We start from the raw sequence: 22,541 nt of genomic DNA on the forward strand, positions 1-22,541 counted from the left end.
CATTCTTAAGGAAATCAGTCCTGAGTGCTCACTGGAAGGACAGATCGTGAAGCTGAGGCTCCAATACTTTGGCCACCTCATGAGAAGAGAAGAATCCTTGGAAAAGACCCTGATGTTGGAAAAGATTGAGGGCACTAGGAGAAGGGGACGACAGAGGACGAGATGGTTGGACAGTGTTCTCGAAGCTACGAACATGAGTTTGACCAAACTGCGGGAGGCAGTGCAAGACAGGAGTGCCTGGCGTGCTATGGTCCATGGGGTCACGAAGAGTCGGACACGACTAAACGACAACAACAACAACAATGTGTGAAAAGCATCTAGGGATCTTAACATGTCAATAGTGTGATGCAGCAGCCAAAAAGCTAATGCTATTCTACACTGCATCAACAAAAGTAGTGTCCCAATCAAAGGAAGTCACAGTCCCACTCTACTCTGCCTTGGTCAAACAACACCTGGAATACTGTGTCCAGTTCTGGTTGCCACAAGCTCTACCTCTCTTCAAATCAAAACCAGTGAAGGTCCTGTGTGAGTGCCTGGAGACGGTTGGAGGATGGTTGGTGGTTAACGGATTGAGGTTGAATCCTGACAAAACAGAAGTACTGTTTGTGGGGGACAGGAGGCGGGCAGGTGTGGAGGACTCCCTGATCCTGAATGGGGTAACTGTGCCCCTGAAGGACCAGGTGTGCAGCCTGGGATTCATTTTGGACTCACAGCTGTCCATGGAGGCGCAGGTTAATTCTGTGTCCAGGGCAGCTGTCTATCAGCTCCATCTGGTACGGAGGCTGAGACCCTACCTGCCCGCAGACTGTCTCGCCAGAGTGGTGCATGCTCTGGTTATCTCCGGCTTGGATTACTGCAATGCGCTGTATGTGGGGCTACCTTTGAAGGTGACCCGGAAACTGCAACTAATCCAGAATGCAGCAGCTAGACTGGTGATGGAGCAGCTGCTGAGACCACATAACACCAGTCCTGAGAGATCTACACTGGCTCCCAGTACATTTCTGAGCACAATTCAAAGTGTTGGTGTTGACCTTTAAAGCCCTAATCGGCCTCGGTCCTGTATACCTGAAGGAGCATCTTCACCCCCACCATTCAGCTCGGACACTGAGATCCAGCACCAAGGGGGCTTCCGGCGAGCTGCGGACATCAAAGGAAGTGCGAGATAGCCCCTCGGGGAATCTCGAGCTTAACGGAGCGCTTTGAAGTCACGCAAAGGCTCTGCGGACTTCTAAAACCTCAGGGGGGGTTACCCTGAAGGTCGTGGCACCCAGCAGTGCCCAGCGTGCCCTCCTACGCCTGGTTTTTCTAGGTTTTTATAGCCTGGGAACCGGGCGTGGGATTGAGCTGCGGGCGCGAAAGGGGAGAGACCACTGGCTCCGTTAAGCGCAGTCTCTGGCTTCCGATGGTAAGCAGCAAGTTCTCTTAAATTATAAATAATCCGTGTCAAAAGACGGAGGAGATAATTGGTTACTGATTAGAGATCGGATTTGTGAAGCTGTGGGGCGCAAAAACGGGGCCCGTCCCAGCAGCGGGAGAAAATGGCGCAGTAAGAAAATCGGAGGAGCTGAGCTATGGAAAGTGAAACTGACTGCCTGCGGAGTGAGTTTTGCAGAAGCCCTTGTTTATTTTGTAACAAGGCAAGTTTTGAGGGGTGAAAAGAATTACCTAAAGACTCTATATTGATACTTTGTCTCTATCTTGGTGGTGGATCTGCAAGTGATCTAGATACTTTGTATTATCTGCGCTCTAGCCCAGAAAATACGATCGGCTTTGATCTGCCTGAAAGCTGTTTTAACATCGCTGCAGCACTGAAGGAGGGGGAAGAGAAGGCTGACTTTTAAAACAATTACGAGTAGAGTATTTCCACACTAACTTTGAGCTCTGAAGGGGGGGCCGATCTTGGATTGAGCCATCAAGAGGCTGAAGAGGGGGATTTACAGCTTTACTCTTTACTCTCCCTAATTAGATACTGTGTATTATCTGTGCTCTAGCCTAGAAAATACGATCGGCTTTGAGTTGTTTGAAAGCTGTTTTAACATCGCTGCAGCACTGAAGGAGGGGGAGGAGAAGGCTGACTTCTAAAACAATTATGAGTAGAGCATTCCTACACTAACTTTGAGCTCTGAAGGGGGGGCCGATCTTGGATTGAGCCATCAAGAGGCTGAAGAGGGGGATTTACAGCTTTAGAAATGCAGATCTGGGGTCTTTACTATCCCTAATTGGATTAAGCCTGCAAGTGGCTGAAGCTTTTAACTTGTTTTGGGTCGCATTGGATTCTATATGTGGATTAAGCCTGCAAGTGGCTGAAGAGTTGCGGGACTTGGCTTCTTTGTTTTAGGTCTTTGAAATTAAAGGTGAACTCAATTGAGTAAGAAGCGGAAGGGAGCTTATTAAGGAGGGACTGAGTTAAGGGGAATTGCAATCTGTAATCCTTCTATGTACTGAGAGTGGAAAAGTATTGAAAGAGGACTGAGAATTGAGAGTATACCACCCAGTGGTGGAGAAGGGAATATACATACTCAGGAGTTGGGACAAAGTATAGTGCCATCTGGGGGTAAATTGGGTATTGCAGGAACTTGGGATTTTGAGCAGTACCCTCTAGTGGTGAGAAGGGGGATTTTCTTTGTCTTTTTTGTTTGTTTGTTTTTGTTTCCCTCCTGAATAAAAATGGCAGGTAAAAAGGAAAAGAAGCCGGCAAGCACACCGAAAGACAGAAGAGGCTCTAAACAAGAAGAAGTTAAAGATCTAGAAGCTTTATGGCAAAAAATTAAAGATGAATTTAAACATAGTGAACAGCGAATGGATAAGAAATTGGGAGAGATTGACAAGAAGATTGAAGGAGCGGTGGGAGAGCTTTCGACTCAGATAAAAGATCTGTCAGTGAGATCCAAAACAATGGAAGATTCAATTAAGAAGACACAAAAAGAAGTAAAAGAGGTTAAAAAGGAAACGGATAAAGTGAAAGACAAAGTGAAAAAACTGGATAAGGCACATGAACAAATGCTTGACAATTTAGCATTGATAGAAATGAAACAAAGACAGTTGAATCTGAAATTGAGGGGTATTCCTGAAGAAACGGGAGAAGATATCAAATCGAGAATAATTGCTGAATTGGCAAAATGGATGGGAAAAACAGATGAAGAAGTGAGTCAGACAATTGTAAATGTGTTTAGAATTAAAGTGAAATCAGCAAAGGCCAAAGCAAGGAAAGCACCTGGTGATTGTGTGGTGATATTCAATACAATGGAGATGAAAAATGAGATTTTAAGACTGAGTTTCACCAACAAGCTAATCATCAGTGGTAAGCCTATAATTGTGTTTAAAGAGATACCAGGAAGATTTTTGAAAAAACGCGATAATTATAAAGCAATGGTGGCCTTGCTTAAGAAAAATGGAATTCAACATAGATGGGAATACCCCGAAGGAATGATGTTTCATTATAAGGAGAAGAGACATGTGCTGACAAGTATACAGGATATCGGAAAATTCTTGAGGAAGTACGAAATTTTTTTGGGAGAGTTGGACCCAGAACTGGCTGTTCTAGCAGAAGTAACAGCGGAAGAGGAAGAAGACCCAAGACCACAAAGAAGGAGGAGAAAGAGAAGAGAGGAAGAAGAAGAAAAGGCAGAGGAAGAAGACCAAGATCAAGAGAAAGAAGAGGAATCAGAGAGAGAGGAAGAAGAAGAAGATAAGGATTTAAATAAAGAACCCGACCAAGTTTAGCAAAATAATTTTTTGCTCTTCCTGATAGTAGGAAGTAAAATGGCATTGAAGATACATTCCTGGAACGTGAATGGCTTGAATAATAAGATTAAAAGGAATAAAATTGATCATGTTTTGAAGAAGAAGAATTTGGATATAATTTGTCTTCAGGAAACACATGTGGCAAAAAAACATAGTTATATTCTTAAAAATAAAAGGTTGGGTAAAGAGTTTATAAGTTCGATGGAAAAGAAAAAGAGAGGAGTGGTCTTGTATATAAAGGAGAAATTAGATCCGAAATTGATTTTTAAAGATGAAGAAGGAAGAATAATCGCGGCTCAAATATTGATTGAGGGAGAAAAAATGTTAGTGGTGGGAATCTATGCACCGAATGAAAATAAAGCTGAATTCTACAAGAATCTGGAGGAAAGGCTGACTGAATATATGGATCAAAAGACAATGCTTATGGGCGATTTTAATGGAGTGACAGTGCCAGAATTGGATAGGACCAAGAAAAGGAAGAATGAAGGTAAATTACCAAAATCCTTTTTTGAACTAGTAGAAAACCTGGGTCTAGTGGATATTTGGAGACTGAGGCACCCTACAACTAAACAATTTACATTCTTCTCAGAACCAAATCAGAGTTCGGGAAGGATAGATAACATGTGGATCTCCAAGGAACTAGTGCCCAGGGTGAGTAAAACAGAGATAATACCACGTACACTGTCAGACCATAATTCTATATTCATGGAATTGAAAAGCAAAGACCAAAAGTCCTTCAGGTGGAGAATGAACGAAGATCTATTTGATGATAAAGAGGTGGTCTCGAAAGCTAAGAAGACCCTGAAAGACTACTTTCATTGGAATTTACACAAAGATACCGGACTGGATATGGTATGGGATGCAAGTAAAGCAGTGATGAGAGGCTTTCTAATACAGCAAAACAGTTTTCTGAAACGAAAGAAAGAAAGGAAGAAAGAAGAAATTTTGAAATGTCTCATGGAAAATGAGAAGAACCTGATTGATAAACCCGAGAATCAGCAAATAAAGAATAATATAAAGATGTTACAGACACAATTCTCCATGTTGATCAATCAGGAGATTGAGTGGAAAATAAAACAAATGAGACAAAGAAATTTCGAATCGGCGAATAAAACAGGAAAACTGTTGGCTTGGCAGTTAAGGAAACGTCAAAATCAGAACATAATAACTAAGATTAAAACAGAGGGAGGAGTGACGGAAGATCCAAAGGAGATTAAGAAAACCTTTCAAAAATTCTATAAGGATTTGTATTGCAAAAAGAAAGAAGATGAGAAGAAGATCAGTGAGTATCTAGGAAAATATGGCTTGAAACCAATTCCAGAAGAAGAGAGGAAGAAGCTAAATAACAGGATAACGACACAAGAATTACAACAAGCAATAGGGAGAATGAAACAAGGTAAAGCCCCAGGACCAGATGGTTTAACGGCGAAATATTATAAAGTACTGAATGAACTGTTGGTTCCAGTTTTAGAGGAAATGATGAATGATATTCTGTTGGGGGGAAAGATCCCAAATACATGGAAAGAGGCATACATAACATTGATCCCAAAGCCGGATACGGATGGCTTAGAAGTCAAAAATTATAGACCAATCTCATTATTGAATAATGATTACAAACTTTTTGCAGATATAATGTCCAAGAGATTGAAAGAAGTTTTAAATCAAATAATACATAAGGATCAGGCTGGTTTTCTTCCTGGTAGACAGTTAAAGGATAATGTAAGACACATAATAGATGTAATAGAATATCTGGAGACCAAGATAGATAAACCAGCTGTCTTGATGTTTGTAGATGCTGAGAAAGCTTTTGACAATATATCTTGGCAATTCATGAAGAGGAATTTGGAATCAATGGTTGGGAAGAATACATTCGTGAATGGGATCGAGGCGATTTATTCAGAGCAAAAGGCAAGATTGATAATTAATAACACCCTAACAGAATATTTTGAAATCACAAAAGGAACTAGACAGGGCTGCCCTTTATCACCGTTATTGTTCATCATGGTCCTGGAAATATTATTGATCAGATTAAGAGACCTATCTACAATTAGAGGTATTAAGGTAGGTGCAAAGCAATTTAAAGTGAAAGCCTTCGCAGATGATTTAGTTTTAACATTGGAAAATCCAAAGGAAAGTGTTGCAGAAGCTATAGAAGTAATGGAGAAATTTGGCCAATTGGCAGGATTCAAATTAAATAGACAAAAAACCAAGGTTATGGCAATGAATATGACGAAAGAAGAAAAACAGGAATTACAGTTAAAACATGGACTCGACGTGGCTAAAAAGGTAAAATATCTGGGAATATGGATGACAGCAAAGAATATTAATCTTTATATTGATAATTACGAACAAGTATGGAAGGAAATAAAGAAAGACCTGGAAAGATGGACTAATATGAAAATGTCATTCTTAGGAAGAATCGCAACAATAAAGATGAATGTATTACCTAAGATGTTATTCCTATTTCAAACTATACCTGTGGTTAAAGGTACGAGGCAATTCCAAGAGTGGCAAAAGATTTTATCAAGATTTGTCTGGCAGGGGAAAAAAACCTATAATAAAACATAAAATTTTGGTAGATAAGAAAGAAAGAGGTGGATTCGCCCTGCCAGACTTGAGACTTTATTATGAAGCGTCCTGTATCTGTTGGATAAAAGAATGGATAACTCTAGAGAATACGGACTTGTTAGATTTGGAAGGTTTTAACAATAGATTTGGATGGCATGCATATTTATGTTATGACAAAAAGAAATCACATACCGGGTTTACGAATCATGTGATAAGAAGATCTCTGTACGAGGTGTGGGAAATAAATAAAAGGCTGTTAGAGACTAAAACACCCTGGTGGGTCTCACCAGCAGAGGTATTAACAGTTAAGAAAGTAAATATGGAGAAGAGGCGGGCCACGTATGAGGAAATCTTGACGAAAACTGAAAAAGGATGGAGTTTAAAACCTTTTGAGGACATTAAAGGAGTGTTAACAGGATGGATAGAATACCATCAAATAAATGATGTGCTTAAAGAAGATAGAAAAATAGGTTTTGAGGATAAAAGATCCAAATTTCAAATAGAAGTGCTAGAAGGCAAAACAAAGCTTTTGGCAAAGATGTATGATTTGTTGTTGGAGTGGTATACAAAAGATGAGTTGACAAAAGAAGTGATGATTAAATGGGCAAAAGATTTGGGGCATAATATTGAATATGATGCGTGGTTGAAATTATGGAATCAAACTTTAAGATTTACAGCATGTACTGCCTTGAAAGAAAATGTATATAAGATGATGTACAGATGGTATTTAACTCCAGTTAAATTAGCTAAAATGTATAGAATGAGTGATAAAAGTTGCTGGAAATGTAAAGAGAAAGATGGTGAATTTTATCATATGTGGTGGACATGCGAAAAAGTTAAAAGATTTTGGGAAAGTTTATATAACGAATTGAAAAAGATGTTTAGATATACTTTTCCAAAAAAAACCAGAAGCATTTTTGTTAGGAATAATAGGAGGAGAGATTAGAAAAGAAGATCAAACACTGTTTATGTATGCAACAACCGCGGCTAGGACTTTGTTAGCCCAAAAATGGAAATTACAGGAATTACCTACAATTGTGGAGTGGCAGATAAAAATGATGGACTATGCTGAACTTGCTAGATTGACATGCAAGATTCGTGACCAGGGGGAGACAAGGTTTCAAAAGGACTGGAGTAAATATGTGGACTATATGGAGAAAAACTGTAGATCATTAAAAACTCTCGCAGGATTAAAATAAACCTTACGAATTGACCAATATGTTAAAAAAGGAACTGCAAAAAAGGGAATTAACAAGAAACCCGCATGAAGGGAGGGGGGGAAGTCATAGCTCGGCGGAGCAAGGTAAAAGATGTGAATATAAGATTTTGTATAAAAGATTGGTTTTGTTAATTTGTTGAATTTGGAAAATTGGAATAAAATGTATTTTTAAAAATAAATAAAAAAAAGAGATCCAGCACCGAGGACCTTCTGGCGGTTCCCTCATTGCGAGAAGTAAGGTTACAGGGAACCAGACAAAGGGCCTTCTCGGTAGCAGCACCCGCCCTGTGGAACGCCCTTCCATCCCATCAGATGTCAAGGAAATAAGCAGCTATCCTAATTTTAAAAGACATCTGAAGGCAGCCCTGTTTAGGGAAGCTTTTAATATTTAATGTATTGTTTTAATATTTGATTGGGATCCGCCCAGAGTGGCTGGGGAGACTCTGCCAGATGTGCGGGGTATAAATAAAAAATCATTATTATTATATTGATAAGATGGAATGTGTGCAGAGGAGGGCAATCAAGATGATCAAGGGTCTGGAAACCAAGCCTTATGAGGAATTGTTGAAGGAGCTGGATATGTTTAGCATGGAAAGGAGACTTATATGATAGCCATCTTAAAATATATTTCAAGGGCTGTCACATGGAGGATGGAGCAAGTTTGTTTTCTCCTGCTCTGTAGGCAGGACCCAAACCAGTGGATCCAAGTTACAAGAAAGGAGATTCCGACTAAATATCAGGAAGAACTTTCTCACACTCAGAGCTATTTGATAGTGGAAATGACCCCCTGGGAGGTGGTGGACTCTCTTTCCTTTGAGGTTTTTAAGCAGAGGTTGGATAGCTACTGGTCATGTATGATCCTTGCATTGCAGGGGGTTGGATGAGATGACCATTGGGGTCCCTTCCACCTCAACAATTCTGTGATCTACAATATTTAAGTCAAAGAGGAACCACTGGCACTTCTGTGTGGGCAATATGTTCCTCATTCACTTAGTTGGCAGGGACAGCTCTGCACATATAGCCTTGCTGTAAACCCAGACTTGTCCTCAAGACTTGGTGAATAGAAATGAAGAATTCAACTTTTATTCTCCTCCTGCTCATTACTTGCTCCATGGCAAAAATACCACCAGATCACTCATTTGCTTCTTTCTCCTTGCCAAGGCCTAAAACAATAGAAAGACGGCTTTCAACCCAGTCTTGTTCAGCTCTTCTTCTTCATCTTCCTTGTAGTGGGAGGAGTCTGGGAGGCCCCCTGATTACAGACCTCTGACAGTAAGTAGAATCTTTTGTTCATATGGACCAGATGGCATATAAAGAACACAGACAAGGCCTGGAAGTCAGAGCGTTGCATATTGGTGTTTATTAAGTTTTGACTAGCAAGATTCACAATATTATGGCTCTATGTGTAAGGGGGGGAGGGGAAGAATGGGACTCTCTAGTACCTTTCTTTGAAATAGGCCATCAAAAGATTTGCACAATTGCCTGCATAGTTTGTCAAAGCTTACCAGTTTCTAGAGAATAGTATATATGAAACTGTATGTAAGATAGGACAGCTGTATTAAGGGACTTGCAGGAATACTGACAGCAACTTATTTGCATGATTTGCTAAACCACACATACCCAAATAAATAATTTGTAACTTTAGGTCATTTCTCCCTGGTTTGAAGGGTAGAGTGCGTGGGGAAGTCACTGTCCAACAATTTAAGCTATGATTTGGATTCATTAAGTTTGGATTGCTGTTTTGCATAAGTAGGCTGGCTGGCATATCATCAGCTGTACATTTAATTAGAAAAATGAACTAGGAATTGGCGGTTAAAAGCACTCCTGCTAATTTATTACGTTTATTCTTTATGCCACAAGAAAACTGTTTTAGCCCCAAGGCCACACTCCACACCGGCTGTGTGCTTCACACCCTCGAGGTTTTTTTTGCTTGCCTTGAATATATCCTTTGAACTCTTGCTCACCTGGAGGGAGGATAGAGAGGGATATGTGTGCAGAAACCAGCCTACTATGGGGAGGTGAAATTTGCTTTCATTTCTCTGCCCACTTTCACTCCTGGCTGCACCAGCCACTGGCAAAAAGGAGTGCAGCCTCAGGTTGAAAATGGTTCCCCAATCCACTAACAGCCCCATCTTGTGTTGAGTAAGGCATGTTTAAGTTCAAGGTTTCAATAGGCTAAAGCTTAACTTTGTTTATGAGATGATAGGGTTGTAAAGTTCCGGTCTTGTGCATTTATTATTTGGGAATAGGCTAAACTGAGAAGTCAAGTAAGGCTTTTCAAATAAGTGTGTTTTTGTTTGGGGTGTGGGGAACGGGCCGCATGTCTGTGATACTGGGGCAAAAATGCAGCCAGACTTGGTAAGGTTCCAACGCAAAACTTTAATAAATTAATACGCATGCCCAATAAAAATACAAAATTACCATTTAAAACAACAACAAACCAGTCTTCATTCGTTCAGTTTGCCACCTTTAACTGGATCTGTACAAAAAAAAGGCATGACTTGAAAGTGGCAGCCACAACGTAAAAGAAAAATGCATGCCATCGTTAAAACAAATGCTATAGAACCCAGCTAGAAATTACTGTATTTACTCAAGTCTAATGCACCTTCGAATCTAACGCACGCCTCTGTTTTTCAGAACCTTGAGGGGGGGTGGGAAAGGATTTGCTGGCAAACGTAAATGTGCTATCGAATCTAATGAGCACCTTAAATTTCGCAACATAATTTGGCCAAAAAAAGGCGCGCATTAGATTTGAGTAAATACGGTATCTTTCAAAGTAGGCTAAGAATGACGGGTGATGTCATTGAAGAGCTAGACATCTTGGTTCACTGCAATCTGCTCCCCGCAACTGAAATATCAGAAACCAATTACGGAACGTAGTAAGAAATCCACAACAGATTTACACTGAGAAACATGCTAAAGTACAATCACAGACTATTCCAGAACACAGAAGCTGTGCTGTTCCTGTTGTGTCCTTTGTAGCAGAAGCCTCACAAGAGAGGGTAAAACAAGGAGACCTACTTCAGTTTGAATTTCCTGTACTATGATGAAACCCCCCAGACCTATTTAGTACTGGAAAGTACAATATATGTTCCCAACATTGTCTGAATGATACCACACAAGCAACAATAATAAGCATCTTTCATACATCAAAAACCTCACAGTCAGAATTCCGCTGCAGGCTACATTTCAAAATATTCCTTCATCAACCCCGGATTCTTTCTTCTTCTTCTTCTTCTGCAGTTCATTTAAAAACATACATGCACGCGCACACCCACAAACAAGTTCAAAATAAAATATCTTCGTTTTTTATAAGCATCTCCACCACAAGTCTCTGGTAACGGATATCGTTCAGGGCAGCCATTGCATCAAGTTCTGGCGCTCGCATCAGCGTTGGTCCAAAAACAATGCCCAGGTTCTCTGCGTTCATCAGGTTCTCCTTTTCGTGGAGCGTCACCCTGAAACAAGGAGGGCTACGGTTAAAATGCAAAGCACTGGGAAGACATTGTTGGTAGCTACCAGCTTGATCTCACAAACATGGGACCAGAAACAAAAAACCACATTGACACTACAAATTAAATGTTTTAATGGTCACAATGTATTTTGCCCAATTGGCAGTGGCAGTTGTGTGTTGTCATGGCAGATATTCTCCCCGGTGGCAGAGCAAGCCGAGGGGTGCCCAGGGGTGGGGGCGGGGCAAATTGGGTCAGGATGCTCCGTGGGGCCTCTGAGGAATCTGTCTGCCTCCTTCCACTCAGCCACCCTACAGCTGAGGGGGAGGTGGTGGGTGGACTGTTTGGGGCAGAGCGGGGAGCCTGCATGCTCCCAAGCCACCACATCACTCCCAGGCCCTGTGGTGCGTGCCGCTCATCATTTTGTCATCCCCTCAGTGGTGACACCCTGGATGGCCCGCCCCCACTCCACCCCCTTCCTCTGCCCCTGCTTCTCCCCTCTCTCCCCCATTCCCAGACAGTCTGCCTTATGGTCACTGCTTTACAGAAATCCAGTTGGCAAGACTTGGTGGGACACGGTCATGAGTCCCAACTAAAGGAACCCTGAGAATTACAGTTTTGCAAAAGAGTTACCATTCTCCAACAAACTCTTCTCATGAAAACTAGGTTTTTTTTTTGTTAGTGCAGCAGGGGGTTCAATCCACATACAGCATAAAGGGCCCAGAAAACCCTGTAGGCACCCTGATTGTGTTGATAATTCTGTACTCTTAAGATCTGACCTTACAACAATTATAGCATGTGAAATCTGATGTTAAAAGGGGGTCCTTGTGATTGTAATCCTTGTGATTGTAAACAGTGCTAGAAACTCAGATATCTAAGCCAGGCACCAAATGGCTCCTTACACCCAGAATGCTCCTTACCAAAACAGAATGATGCCTTCCTGGAACAGATGGCCAAGCATTCCAAAGGAAGTGAGATAGTAGTAATGGGGGATTTTAACTATCCTGATATTTGTTGGATGTCAAACTCAGCCAAGAGCATAAGGTCGAACAGATTCCTCACTGGCCTTGCAGACAACTTCATTGTCCAGAAAGTGGGAGAAGCAACAAGAGGATCAGCCATTTTAGATCTGGTCCTAACCAATAGTGATGACTTGGTTAGTGGGGTAGAAGTGGCAGGATCATTAGGTGGGAGTGACCATGCTCTTCTGGAGTTTATTATCCAGCGGAAAGGAGCAACCAAGCATACTAAGGTCCAAATTCTAGACTTTAAGAAAGCCGACTTCAGAAAACTTAGGGAAACGCTGGGTGAAATCCCATGGACAGTAATACTAAAAGGGAAGGGAGTTCATGATGGTTGGGAGTTTGTTAAAAGGGAGATATTAAAAGCACAACTTCAGGCAATACCAATGAGACGGAAACATGGAAGGTGCCTAAAGAAGCCAGGCTGGCTATCTAAAGAACTTTTGACTGAGTTAAGATTTAAAAGGGATATGTACAAAATGGCGAGGAATATGGCGAGGAATATAAGGATCCTCCTAGATCTATTAGAATATTTGGATTGGTCTCCAGGGAAAAGAGCGGCCTTTGTCTTCCTAGATATGGAGAAAGCTTTTGATTCGCTTGCATGGGAATTTATGAAAAAATCTTTGGCAGAATTTGGAGTTAAAGGGAAGTTCATGGAGGGGATCAAGTCAATTTATAATAGACAATTCGCAAAATTAATTTTAAATGGGGAGGTGATGGAAGAATTTGAGATAAATAGAGGGACGAGACAGGGCTGTCCCCTCTCCCCATTATTATTCATATTGTCCTTAGAATCATTATTAATCGAAATTAAGGAAGATGAAGGAATTAAAGGAATCAAAATAAGAGATAAAATTTATAAAATTAATGCCTTCGCGGATGATATGTTAGTTTTCTTAGAAGATCCGGAGGAATCCTTTAAAAATCTGAGGAAAATATTGGGAGCATTTGAGGCAATTTCTGGACTCAAAATTAATGAGAAGAAAACCAAGGTGATAGTTAAAAATATAAGGAGGGAGGATAGTATAAAATTGGGAAGCATCATAAATTGGGAAGTAGTTAAAAAAATTAAATATTTAGGTATTGTAATTAGTGGCCAAAATATAGATCTTTTTGAAAATAATTATGGGAGAGTCTGGAAAGAATTAAAAAAAGAAATGGAAAGATGGCATGATTTAAATTTGACCCTTTCAGGTAGAATGGCCTCAATTAAGATGGTGGTTCTACCTAAGATATTATTTTTGTTTCAAATGCTCCCAATTGTGGGGAAAAAAGAAATATTTGATAGGTGGAGAAAGGATTTGTCCAAATTTATATGGGGAGGTAAGAGAGCAAGAGTCCAGTACAAATTACTGACTGATAATAAAGAAAGGGGTGGTTGGGGGGTCCCGGATCTTAGGATTTATCACGCCTCCGCATGCTTATGCTGGCTTAAAGAATGGCTATTATTGGAGGATGAAGAGGTTCTAGTGGTAGAGGGTTTCAGAAATATAACTGGATGGCATACCTATTTGTTACAGGAAGGGGGGGGTAGGTTCAATCAATTCTCAGATCACATAATCAAAAAAACGATTCTAAAAACTTGGCTGGAATTTAAAGATCTAATTGAACCAAAAACACCTTGGTGGGCCTCGCCTTTAGAAATGACGGCGATGGGGGGGAGATGCAGGAAGGGAACTTGGTTAACATACCGAGATGTGATAGTCAAAGAGAATGAGGAGTTAAGGTTGAAATCATACGATCAGATTAAAACCAGCTGTACTAGCTGGTTACAGTACTTGCAATTACAAAGCTTGTTCAAGAGCCATAAGGAGAAAGGGTTTCTGGAAGGGAAATCGAAGGTGCAAGAATTAATAATTGAAAGTGATTCTAAATTATTATCAAAAATTTATAGATATCTCCTAGAATGGGAATTAAAAGATGAGGAAATAAAGAGTACGATGACTAAGTGGGCCCAAGACCTGGGGAGGCCAATTTATAAAGTCCAATGGGACAGACTGTGTAAAAGAACACTAAAGTTTACGGCCTGTACCGGGATAAAGGAGAATATGATGAAGATGTTATATAGGTGGCACCTGACTCCGGACAAGCTAAGTAAAATATATAAGAATGATGATAAAAACTGTTGGAAGTGTAAAGATAAGGTGGGTGACTATTTACATTGTTGGTGGGGATGTGAAAAGATATCTAAATTCTGGGGGGAAGTGTATGAGGAACTGAAAAAGATGTTAAAATTCACGTTTAAGAAAAATCCAGAATATTTTCTATTAAGTTTGATTCCCGAAAACCTTCCGGAAGACAGGGAAAGTATTTTTCTTTATGCATGTGCGGCGGCAAGGCTGCTAATAGGACAAATGTGGAAAAAAGTAGAGGCTCCAGCAATACAAGAATGGCAGGTAAAATTAATAGATTTTATGAGCTTGGATAGAATGACGGCAGCAATTAGGAATAAGTCAAAACAATCAATTAGTAGGAAATGGGAATATGTAGAGGATTATTTTAAGAAAAAGGATATTAGAATGGAGCTAAAGATCTGTTTACTTTGAGGCAGCGCGGGGAATAATAGAGAAAGGTAATTGGATGGGGGAGAATCGTATGTTAGGGCTGATTTGTATGGATTAACAACGCAAGTAGTAGGAGTAAATCACAGCTAAGTGGTGTGGGCAAGTTTGGAAGTTAATTTTTTAATGAAATAATAGAATGGTAAGATTATTAAATGTAATTTTGATTCGTGTTGCGTGTGTGTGAAATGTTAAAATTTTGAAATGTGTTTTTATGGCAATAGAGGAATGGTTGTTTGTCTTTTGCTGTAATGTTTCTTTTAAATGTTTCAATAAAGTCTTTTTTAACAATAAAAAAAAAAGGGATATGTACAAAAAATGGAAAAGGGGGGAAATCTCCAGAGAGGAATTCAAACATATAGCCAGCACGTGTAGAGACAAAGTCAGAAAAGCTAAAGCACAGAATGAACTCAGGCTCGCTAGAGAGGTTAAAAGCAACAAAAAGGGCTTTTATGGGTATGTCCGTAGCAAAAGGAAAAACAAGGAAACAGTGGGGTCACTCAGAGGAGAAGATGGTGAAATGCAAACAGGGGACAGAGAAAGGGCAGAACTCCTCAATGCCTTCTTTGCCTCAGTCTTCTCCAAGAAAGAAAACAACGCCCGACCTGAAGAATATGGAGCAGATGATTCAGCAGGGGAAACACAGCCCAGAATAAGTAAGGAGGTAGTACAAGAATACTTGGCTAGTTTAGATGTATTCAAGTCTCCAGGGCCAGATGAACTACATCCAAGAGTATTAAAAGAACTGGCAGAGGTGATTTCAGAACCACTGGCAATAATCTTTGAAAATTCCTGGAGAACAGGCGAAGTTCCAGCAGACTGGAGGAGGGCAAATGTTGTCCCTATTTTCAAAAAGGGGAAAAGAGAGGACCCAAACAATTACCGCCCAGTCAGCCTGACATCAATACCAGGAAAGATTCTAGAGCAGATCATTAAGCAAACAGTCTGTGAGCACCTAGAAAGAAACTCTGTGATCACTAAAAGTCAGCATGGGTTCCTGAAAAATAAGTCATGTCAGACTAATCTGATCTCATTTTTTGACAGAATTACAAGCCTGGTAGATGAAGGGAACGCTGTGGATGTAGCCTATCTTGATTTCAGCAAGGCCTTTGACAAGGTGCCCCATGATATTCTTGTAAAGAAGCTGGTAAAATTTGGGCTAGACAATGCTACCATTCAGTGGATTTGTAACTGGCTTACTGACCGAACCCAAAGGGTGCTCATCAGTGGCTCCTCCTCATCCTGGAGAGTAGTGACTAGTGGGGTGCCACAGGGTTCTGTCTTGGGCCCAGTCTTGTTCAACATCTTTATCAATGACTTGGATGATGGGCTTGAGGGCATCCTGAGCAAGTTTGCAGATGACACCAAATTGGGAGGGGTGGCTAACACCCCAGAGGACAGGATCACACTTCAGAATGACCTTAACAGATTAGACAACTGGGCCAAAGCAAACAAGATGAATTTTAACAAGGAGAAATGTAAAGTACTACACTTGGGCAAAAAAAATGAAAGGCACAAATACAGGATGGGAGACACCTGGCTTGAGAGCAGTACATGTGAAAAGGATCTAGGAGTCTTGGTAGACCACAAACTTGACATGAGTAAGCAGTGTGATGCAGCAGCTAAAAAAGCCAATGCAATTCTGGGCTGCATCAATAGGAGTATAGCATCTAGATCAAGGGAAGTAATAGTACCACTGTATTCTGCTCTGGTCAGACCTCACCTGGAGTACTGTGTCCAGTTCTGGGCACCACAGTTCAAGAAGGATACCGATAAGCTGGAACGTGTCCAGAAGAGGGCAACCAAAATGGTCAAAGGCCTGGAAACGATGCCTTATGAGGAACGGCTTAGGGAGCTGGGTATGTTTAGCCTGGAGAAGAGAAGGTTAAGGGGTGATATGATAACCATGTTCAAATATATAAAAGGATGTCATATAGAGGAGGGAGAAAGGTTGTTTTCTGCTGCTCCAGAGAAGCGGACACGGAGCAATGGATTCAAACTACAAGAAAGAAAATTCCACCTAAACATTAGGAAGAACTTCCTGACAGTAAGAGCTGTTCGGCAGTGGAATTTGCTGCCAAGGAGTGTGGTGGAGTCTCCTTCTTTGGAGGTCTTTAAGCAGAGGCTTGACAGCCATCTGTCAGGAATGCTTTGATGGTGTTTCCTGCTTGGCAGGGGGTTGGACTGGATGGCCCTTGTGGTCTCTTCCAACTCTATGATTCTATGATTCTATGAATGCCTCTTTGCCATTTTGGGGCCAGGTGGCATGAAAGTTTTATTTTTTAATAGGACTTTTGGGTTCCTGAAATTCATTTTGATTGTGCAGATAAAATATAATGGATAGAATTCTACAGTGTGTGTTGCTAGCTTGTGAAAACAGGCAAGATCCAAGGATCCCCAAGCATGCACTTCCAGATGGTGGAAGATGTCAGGCACCATCCTGGTATCTGGGCATCTTCACTTGGTCGCAAGTGGCCGATGGCCAGGTGCAAAATGCTCCTGGTGCTTGGTAAATTTTGAACATGTTGGAAACTACAGTGGTGCCTCGCAAGACGAATTTAATTCATCCCATGAGTTGCTTCGTATAGCGAAAAAATCGTTTTGCAAAGCGGCTTGGTTTTCTATAGGGTGGTTCACAAGACGAATAAAAAAATTCGTCTTGCGAGGCACCCTATGGGACGAAAAAAAATTGTTTTGCGAAGCGCGCCATAGGAAACTTCATCTTGTGAGTCTCCATTGAAATCACAAAACGCATTCATCTTGCGAATAATTCATCTTGTGAGGCATTTGTCTAGCGAGGTACCACTGTACTGCCCTAAAGGACTACTGTGAGACGGATATCCACTTATGGGCTCCTTAGAGGAAGGATGAAAGTCTAGAATTGAAAGAAGCCATGTCCTTCTATAGAACCACACACATCCCTTTTCATGTTATAAACAGTAAAATGGAATAAATACAACGCACACAAAGCATACCATCTAAATGCATTGAATAAACATCTACGATACACAATCTATGTAATTAATGACAGGAAAAGTGATTTGTCTCCCTCTCTTCGGACTCTGTTCGAATGGCGCAGCATGCAAGCGGCTGTCTTGAGAGGCTACAATACGCTTTGCGGCAGTTAATTGCCAATTAATATTTGTAAATTAGCTGGTGAACAGATTAAATTCATATCACAGGATTACAACTCAAAATCCCCATCAAGGGCACACATATATAACTAAATACCCACTGTTGTGAAGTCTGTGAATTATAAATAAAATATCAGCAGCCCCCTCTCCACCGTGTTCATTCTATATTAGAGAGTAAAATAAATTTCAAACACCTTTCATGATAGCTAGGAGCTGATAACTGTTTGGCATATTGAAGCTGGGCAACCTCTGCAGTTTCTATTTACAGTGACTCCAAATATAGCCAGCAGGCTGACCAACTGAATTTGCAACATGTCTTTGTGAGCATGCCAATAAAAGGTTAGATGCTGCTTATGTACCTATGTGAAATGGGCATGACTGAGTTATTCTTGCGTCTATGGCAGTCATAAGAAAATTCTGTGTGGAAACTTCTTGGCTAGTGCTTTAAAAAAGAGCTGGTTGGCCTTCACACTAAATAACAAGTTTTTTGGAAGTCTTATCAGAAACTCCTCCTTTCTTGCCACTTTTGCTGTTTGTATTTGCATTTTTGTACATTTGAATTTTAAAGAGGATTTTGATTGTGAAATTATACTCGCATGAGTGGAGTATATATTTAGAGAATACTTTTTAAAGAATAAACCACTACAAATCATGTCTGAAGTGGCAAGTGCACATTTGTCAATGGATCCCATTAGTATCTCACTGAGCTTCTAAAAGAAAATGGCGCTGTTAATAAAGGGGAATGAAAAAGCATTTTGGGTGTGATAGAAGGAAAGTGACCCCCCTCCCCTTTCTGTTACTTTTAATAGAAAGAGAGGAAGCAGGCATTAAATGTGCTTCACGTAGTCTGGATTGTGGCTTTCCTTATCCATAGCAAAGATGTTAATTTTTCCAAATGAGAAACCAAAGCTTGTGCCAAGAACTAAAAATGGTTGTTCACACTATCGAAATATATATAATTTTTTTTTTAAATGTCCAGTAGCACCTTAGAGACCAACTAAGTTTGTTCTTGGCACCAGCTTTCATGTGTGTGCACACTTCTTCAGAAACAGAAGTCACCAGACCCTTATATGACTTCTGGTGACTTCTGTTTCAGTGTATCTGAAGAAGTGTGCATACACATGAAAGCTCATACCAAGAACATATATATATAATTTTGACTGCATCAGACCAAGACGGCTACCTAACTGAATCTAGGGCACACTATCATTACTGGAATTTTATTGGCTGGGTACAGCAATCCTAAACCCTGGTCTGGCAGCACAGGGCAGAACAACTACTGCAGCCAATACTTTGCTGTTCATGCCAGCCAGGGCCAAAGATGTGGCGGAGGGGGTTGCCCAGTTTTTAATGTTTCAATTACAGACTGGCACAGCTGAGTTGGTTCAGCCAGATTTCTACTTTGAAACCGTAGGCCGAGCCATGCTCAATGTGGTAGACAAGAAAAACAGTGTTGGGCATGATGCGATAGTCCATGTAACCAGGAAAGAGAAATTAACTACCGTAACCAGGAAAGAGAAATTAACTACCTGAAGATCCAAAGTTTACATGGATTAACTAAAGGCACGGTTGCTTTGGGATGCTCAGAATATTACTTTGCATTGTCTTGATGGCCAGAATGCTATCCTCCCAAGGAAACTATATGATCAAAGAAAGTTCCTCAAAAGAAGGGAAAATAAGATGCGAAAAAATGTTTTTGCAAAGGAAAACAAAAACTCAAATCAGAGAGGATTAGGATTACACTCTTAGGGAAGTTTAGATTTTTGAACAGTGGCATGCGGTCAGTGCAACTTGCAACCTTGGCGTTGCCAGGCCACGTTCTAACCAACTGAGCTATCCAAAGGGACAAATCTCACCTGTTCTTCAGTGGAGGGGAGCAAAAACAAAGAGGCATTTTATTGGGTCTCTGTTTTCAGAAGAAATAAATGTGGACGAGGGACTGTGCTGTGTGCCCTCACAAGGACTAAGTAATTCCAAAACCAATCTATGATCATTCCTCTGAATTCACAAGCAGCCTCATTTGACAAGGAAACACTCTAATTGTTTCGTAGATAGTTACATGAAGGGGGAAATATGGAATTCACACTTCTTGCTGAGAATTTGCTTATCATGGCTCAGCACATGAATAGGGCACAAAGGGTGACATTCCAATGCTGTCTCCTCCACTGCCAGAAGGCATCCACCAACAGAACTGGGAAGGAGGCAATTTTACGGCAATTCTTCCTTCTGCTGCAGCACCTTTCCTTCTCTAAATCAGCTTTAGAAGTTTGGGGGACCCTCCCGTTCCTACTTTTTTTTGGGGGGGGACACATGTGACTGTAGGGAGGAGGAGAAATGCTTAAAATTGTCGCCACCTATTGCTTAATGCCTTCCATCACTAGAGTCCTACCCTTAGGATTTAATGCAGTTAGCCCAAGAACCAGAGGCAAGAAACACACAAGAGGTACTAAGAAGAGGACGGGACCATTCATTTCCATACCTTTTTAAATGCGCCATGAGATACCGTAAGGTTTCACAGTGAGCAGGGGGCAGCAATTTTAGGGCTTCATGAAGTATTTCCAGCTGTTCGTCAGGATCTGTGGTTTCTGAAACAAGAAATATCTGATCAAATTGAAGCAAAAATATGTGGGGGTTTCAGGAGTTTGGGTAGTCTTCCCAGATAATTCTAGTTTATTGTAATTAAACAGATGATGAGGAATGGTTTGTGAAGCAGAGAGTTGCTCTGTAGCTCTCAAGTTTTAAATTGGTTTTAACTCATCTAATCAATATTTTACCAAGTGGAGACCAGAGGACGGAGTCCCGATTTTATCACTAAAAGGGGGGTGGGAAACGAAGTTCACTTGAAAAATAGTATAAATTAAAACTTACTTGCAGAATCTATAAACTTTGGGTAGGCATCGTATGTGATTAGCGGAATTGGCAAATCCCTGAAGTACAGTTTAAGTGCACCTGTGATAATATTGATATCTTCATATGTATTCACAGAGATGTCTGCTTTTTCCCCATCTGTAGGTAAAAACGAGGGAGAAAAGGGGGTGGGGGAGAGGAGAAGCAAACAATGTAGGAGGATTATTTTCATACAAAATTGAACATTTACTGGTGTTCACCTTTTTGCTGTCCTAACAAGCCTTTTGTAAACAACTCCAGTACTATATTGCCATAGGTTTCAGCTCTAAGTCAAGTACACTTAAACCAGCTTGTTCTTCTCTTCACAAGACATTATAAATTAATGATTGCTTTACACATTAAACCAAGTCTTTCTTCCTTACCAGCGAATTGGTACAGACCGTGAGAATGTTAATTTACGTTTACCTCAATTTGCAAGAGCGATTCCTTTACTAAGTGAGATGACAATGGCTGGATAAATCAGCCACAAACACTACACTTTCCTCTGCTCAGTAATCAAGGCGAATTCACCAGACCTCATACTGGCAACCTGTACAATGGTTGGTATGCCAAAAGCTACCTTAGGTACAGTAGATCTGCATCCACTGACCACCTATGGTTGATTTGCAGTAGACTGGGAAAGATCCCTGAAAATTGAGTTGTTTAACAGCAGGAGCAATGAAATGACTCCCAGCTCTAAATTTTACTTCTGAAATGAAGGTGTGTTGAATGGCATCCAGTTGTGGAACTTGAAACCTATTCCTGACCTAAGAATTATTTTAATGCTAAGATTTCGGAATAGATGGATCTTGTTCATTGCTGCATTAAACCATAGAATCATAGAATTGTAGAGTTGTAAAGGAAACACAGGGGGTCATCTAGTCCAACCCCTTGCAATGCAAGAATCTTTTGCCCAACCTGGGGCTCGAACCGACAACCCTGAGATTAAGAGTCTTATATCACAAGATTTGCAAGTCCACTCCATTTTTAAATGGTCTGCTATCTGGTGTGGGAGTCTTGGCCACTTTTGGATGTAAAAGCTAAAACATCCAGTAAGGAATATTACCTCGGTCAAAAGCCATTTTGACATCTTCAATTAGGTCACTGAATCCAGATACTCTGTAGAGTCCTTCAGAATTGAGACCTGTAAAAAATAATAATCACTCGATTAAACTTAGATATTTATCTTTTCTGCAGTCACATTTCTTTACTGCTGGCAACGCATAAATCTGAGCTGAGCTTTAAAAGCTTCATCTTCCTTTCTGAGCATAAATTTCACCGCCAGCTCTCAATCCTAAACATGTAACACTGTTGTGATCAGCACCCAATAATTTTACACAAACATATTTATGATAATGGTCCCTGGAATGGGGAAGATGTCATCAAATCACAAAGGAATTTGAAAACAAACCACTCACATTAGAATATCCAAGCTTATTTACATATATTTAAATATCATAAGAGCAACATTCAAGCAAAGAATCATTACAGGGGTAGACGTTGAGGAGGAAATGTGTAATTATCAGAGTGCTTAGCTATAAATATATAATTTACCTGTTGTTTTCCACAGAAATATCTGTGCAAGTAGAACAAGAGATCACTCAACAGCAGGCATAAATATTAAAGCACTGGAAAGAATATTTTTGGTGACTTGTACCATTAAAGAAACAATAACGGGGATTCAGCAGAGACATTACATTTAAAAAAAAACCAATGCAAAGTTAAGCATGCGTTGCTCAGGGAAATAATAATAATAATAATAATAATAATAATAATAATAATAATAGGTACTTATTTGTAAGATGTGTCATGCAAAACAGTTTCAAACTTAAAATTCAGCTAAACCAGATCAATCTAAAAGTTTTCCAAACTTTTCATGTCGGTGACACACTTTTTAGACATGCATCATTTTGCGACACACCAATTCAGTTTTACTAGCAAACCAGAGGTTA

The 22,541-nt window shown here is 40.4% G+C and overlaps 1 protein-coding gene across 2 annotated transcripts in view; it reads right to left on the reverse strand.

Annotated features, from left to right (window-relative positions):
* Positions 1–9,890: 9,890 nt before the first annotated feature.
* The window catches only part of CHN1 (chimerin 1), a 90,917-nt gene continuing 78,266 nt past the window's right edge, over positions 9,891–22,541 (reverse strand). The window contains exons 10-13 of one of the 2 annotated variants that reach the window (XM_035134957.3): positions 21,656–21,733; positions 20,572–20,709; positions 20,183–20,288; positions 9,891–10,989 (exon numbers count right to left, since the gene is read on the reverse strand). In XM_035134957.3, coding sequence (XP_034990848.1) covers positions 10,818–10,989; positions 20,183–20,288; positions 20,572–20,709; positions 21,656–21,733 — 494 coding nt within the window. In that variant the 3' untranslated portion in view covers positions 9,891–10,817. The remainder of the gene's footprint in view (positions 10,990–20,182; positions 20,289–20,571; positions 20,710–21,655; positions 21,734–22,541) is intronic. The other variant, XM_088660232.1, reaches the window with a different exon arrangement.

The sequence above is a fragment of the Zootoca vivipara genome, chromosome 1, assembly GCF_965207765.1.
Source record: "Zootoca vivipara chromosome 1, rZooViv2.hap1.1, whole genome shotgun sequence".
NCBI classification, from domain to species: Eukaryota; Metazoa; Chordata; class Lepidosauria; order Squamata; family Lacertidae; genus Zootoca; species Zootoca vivipara.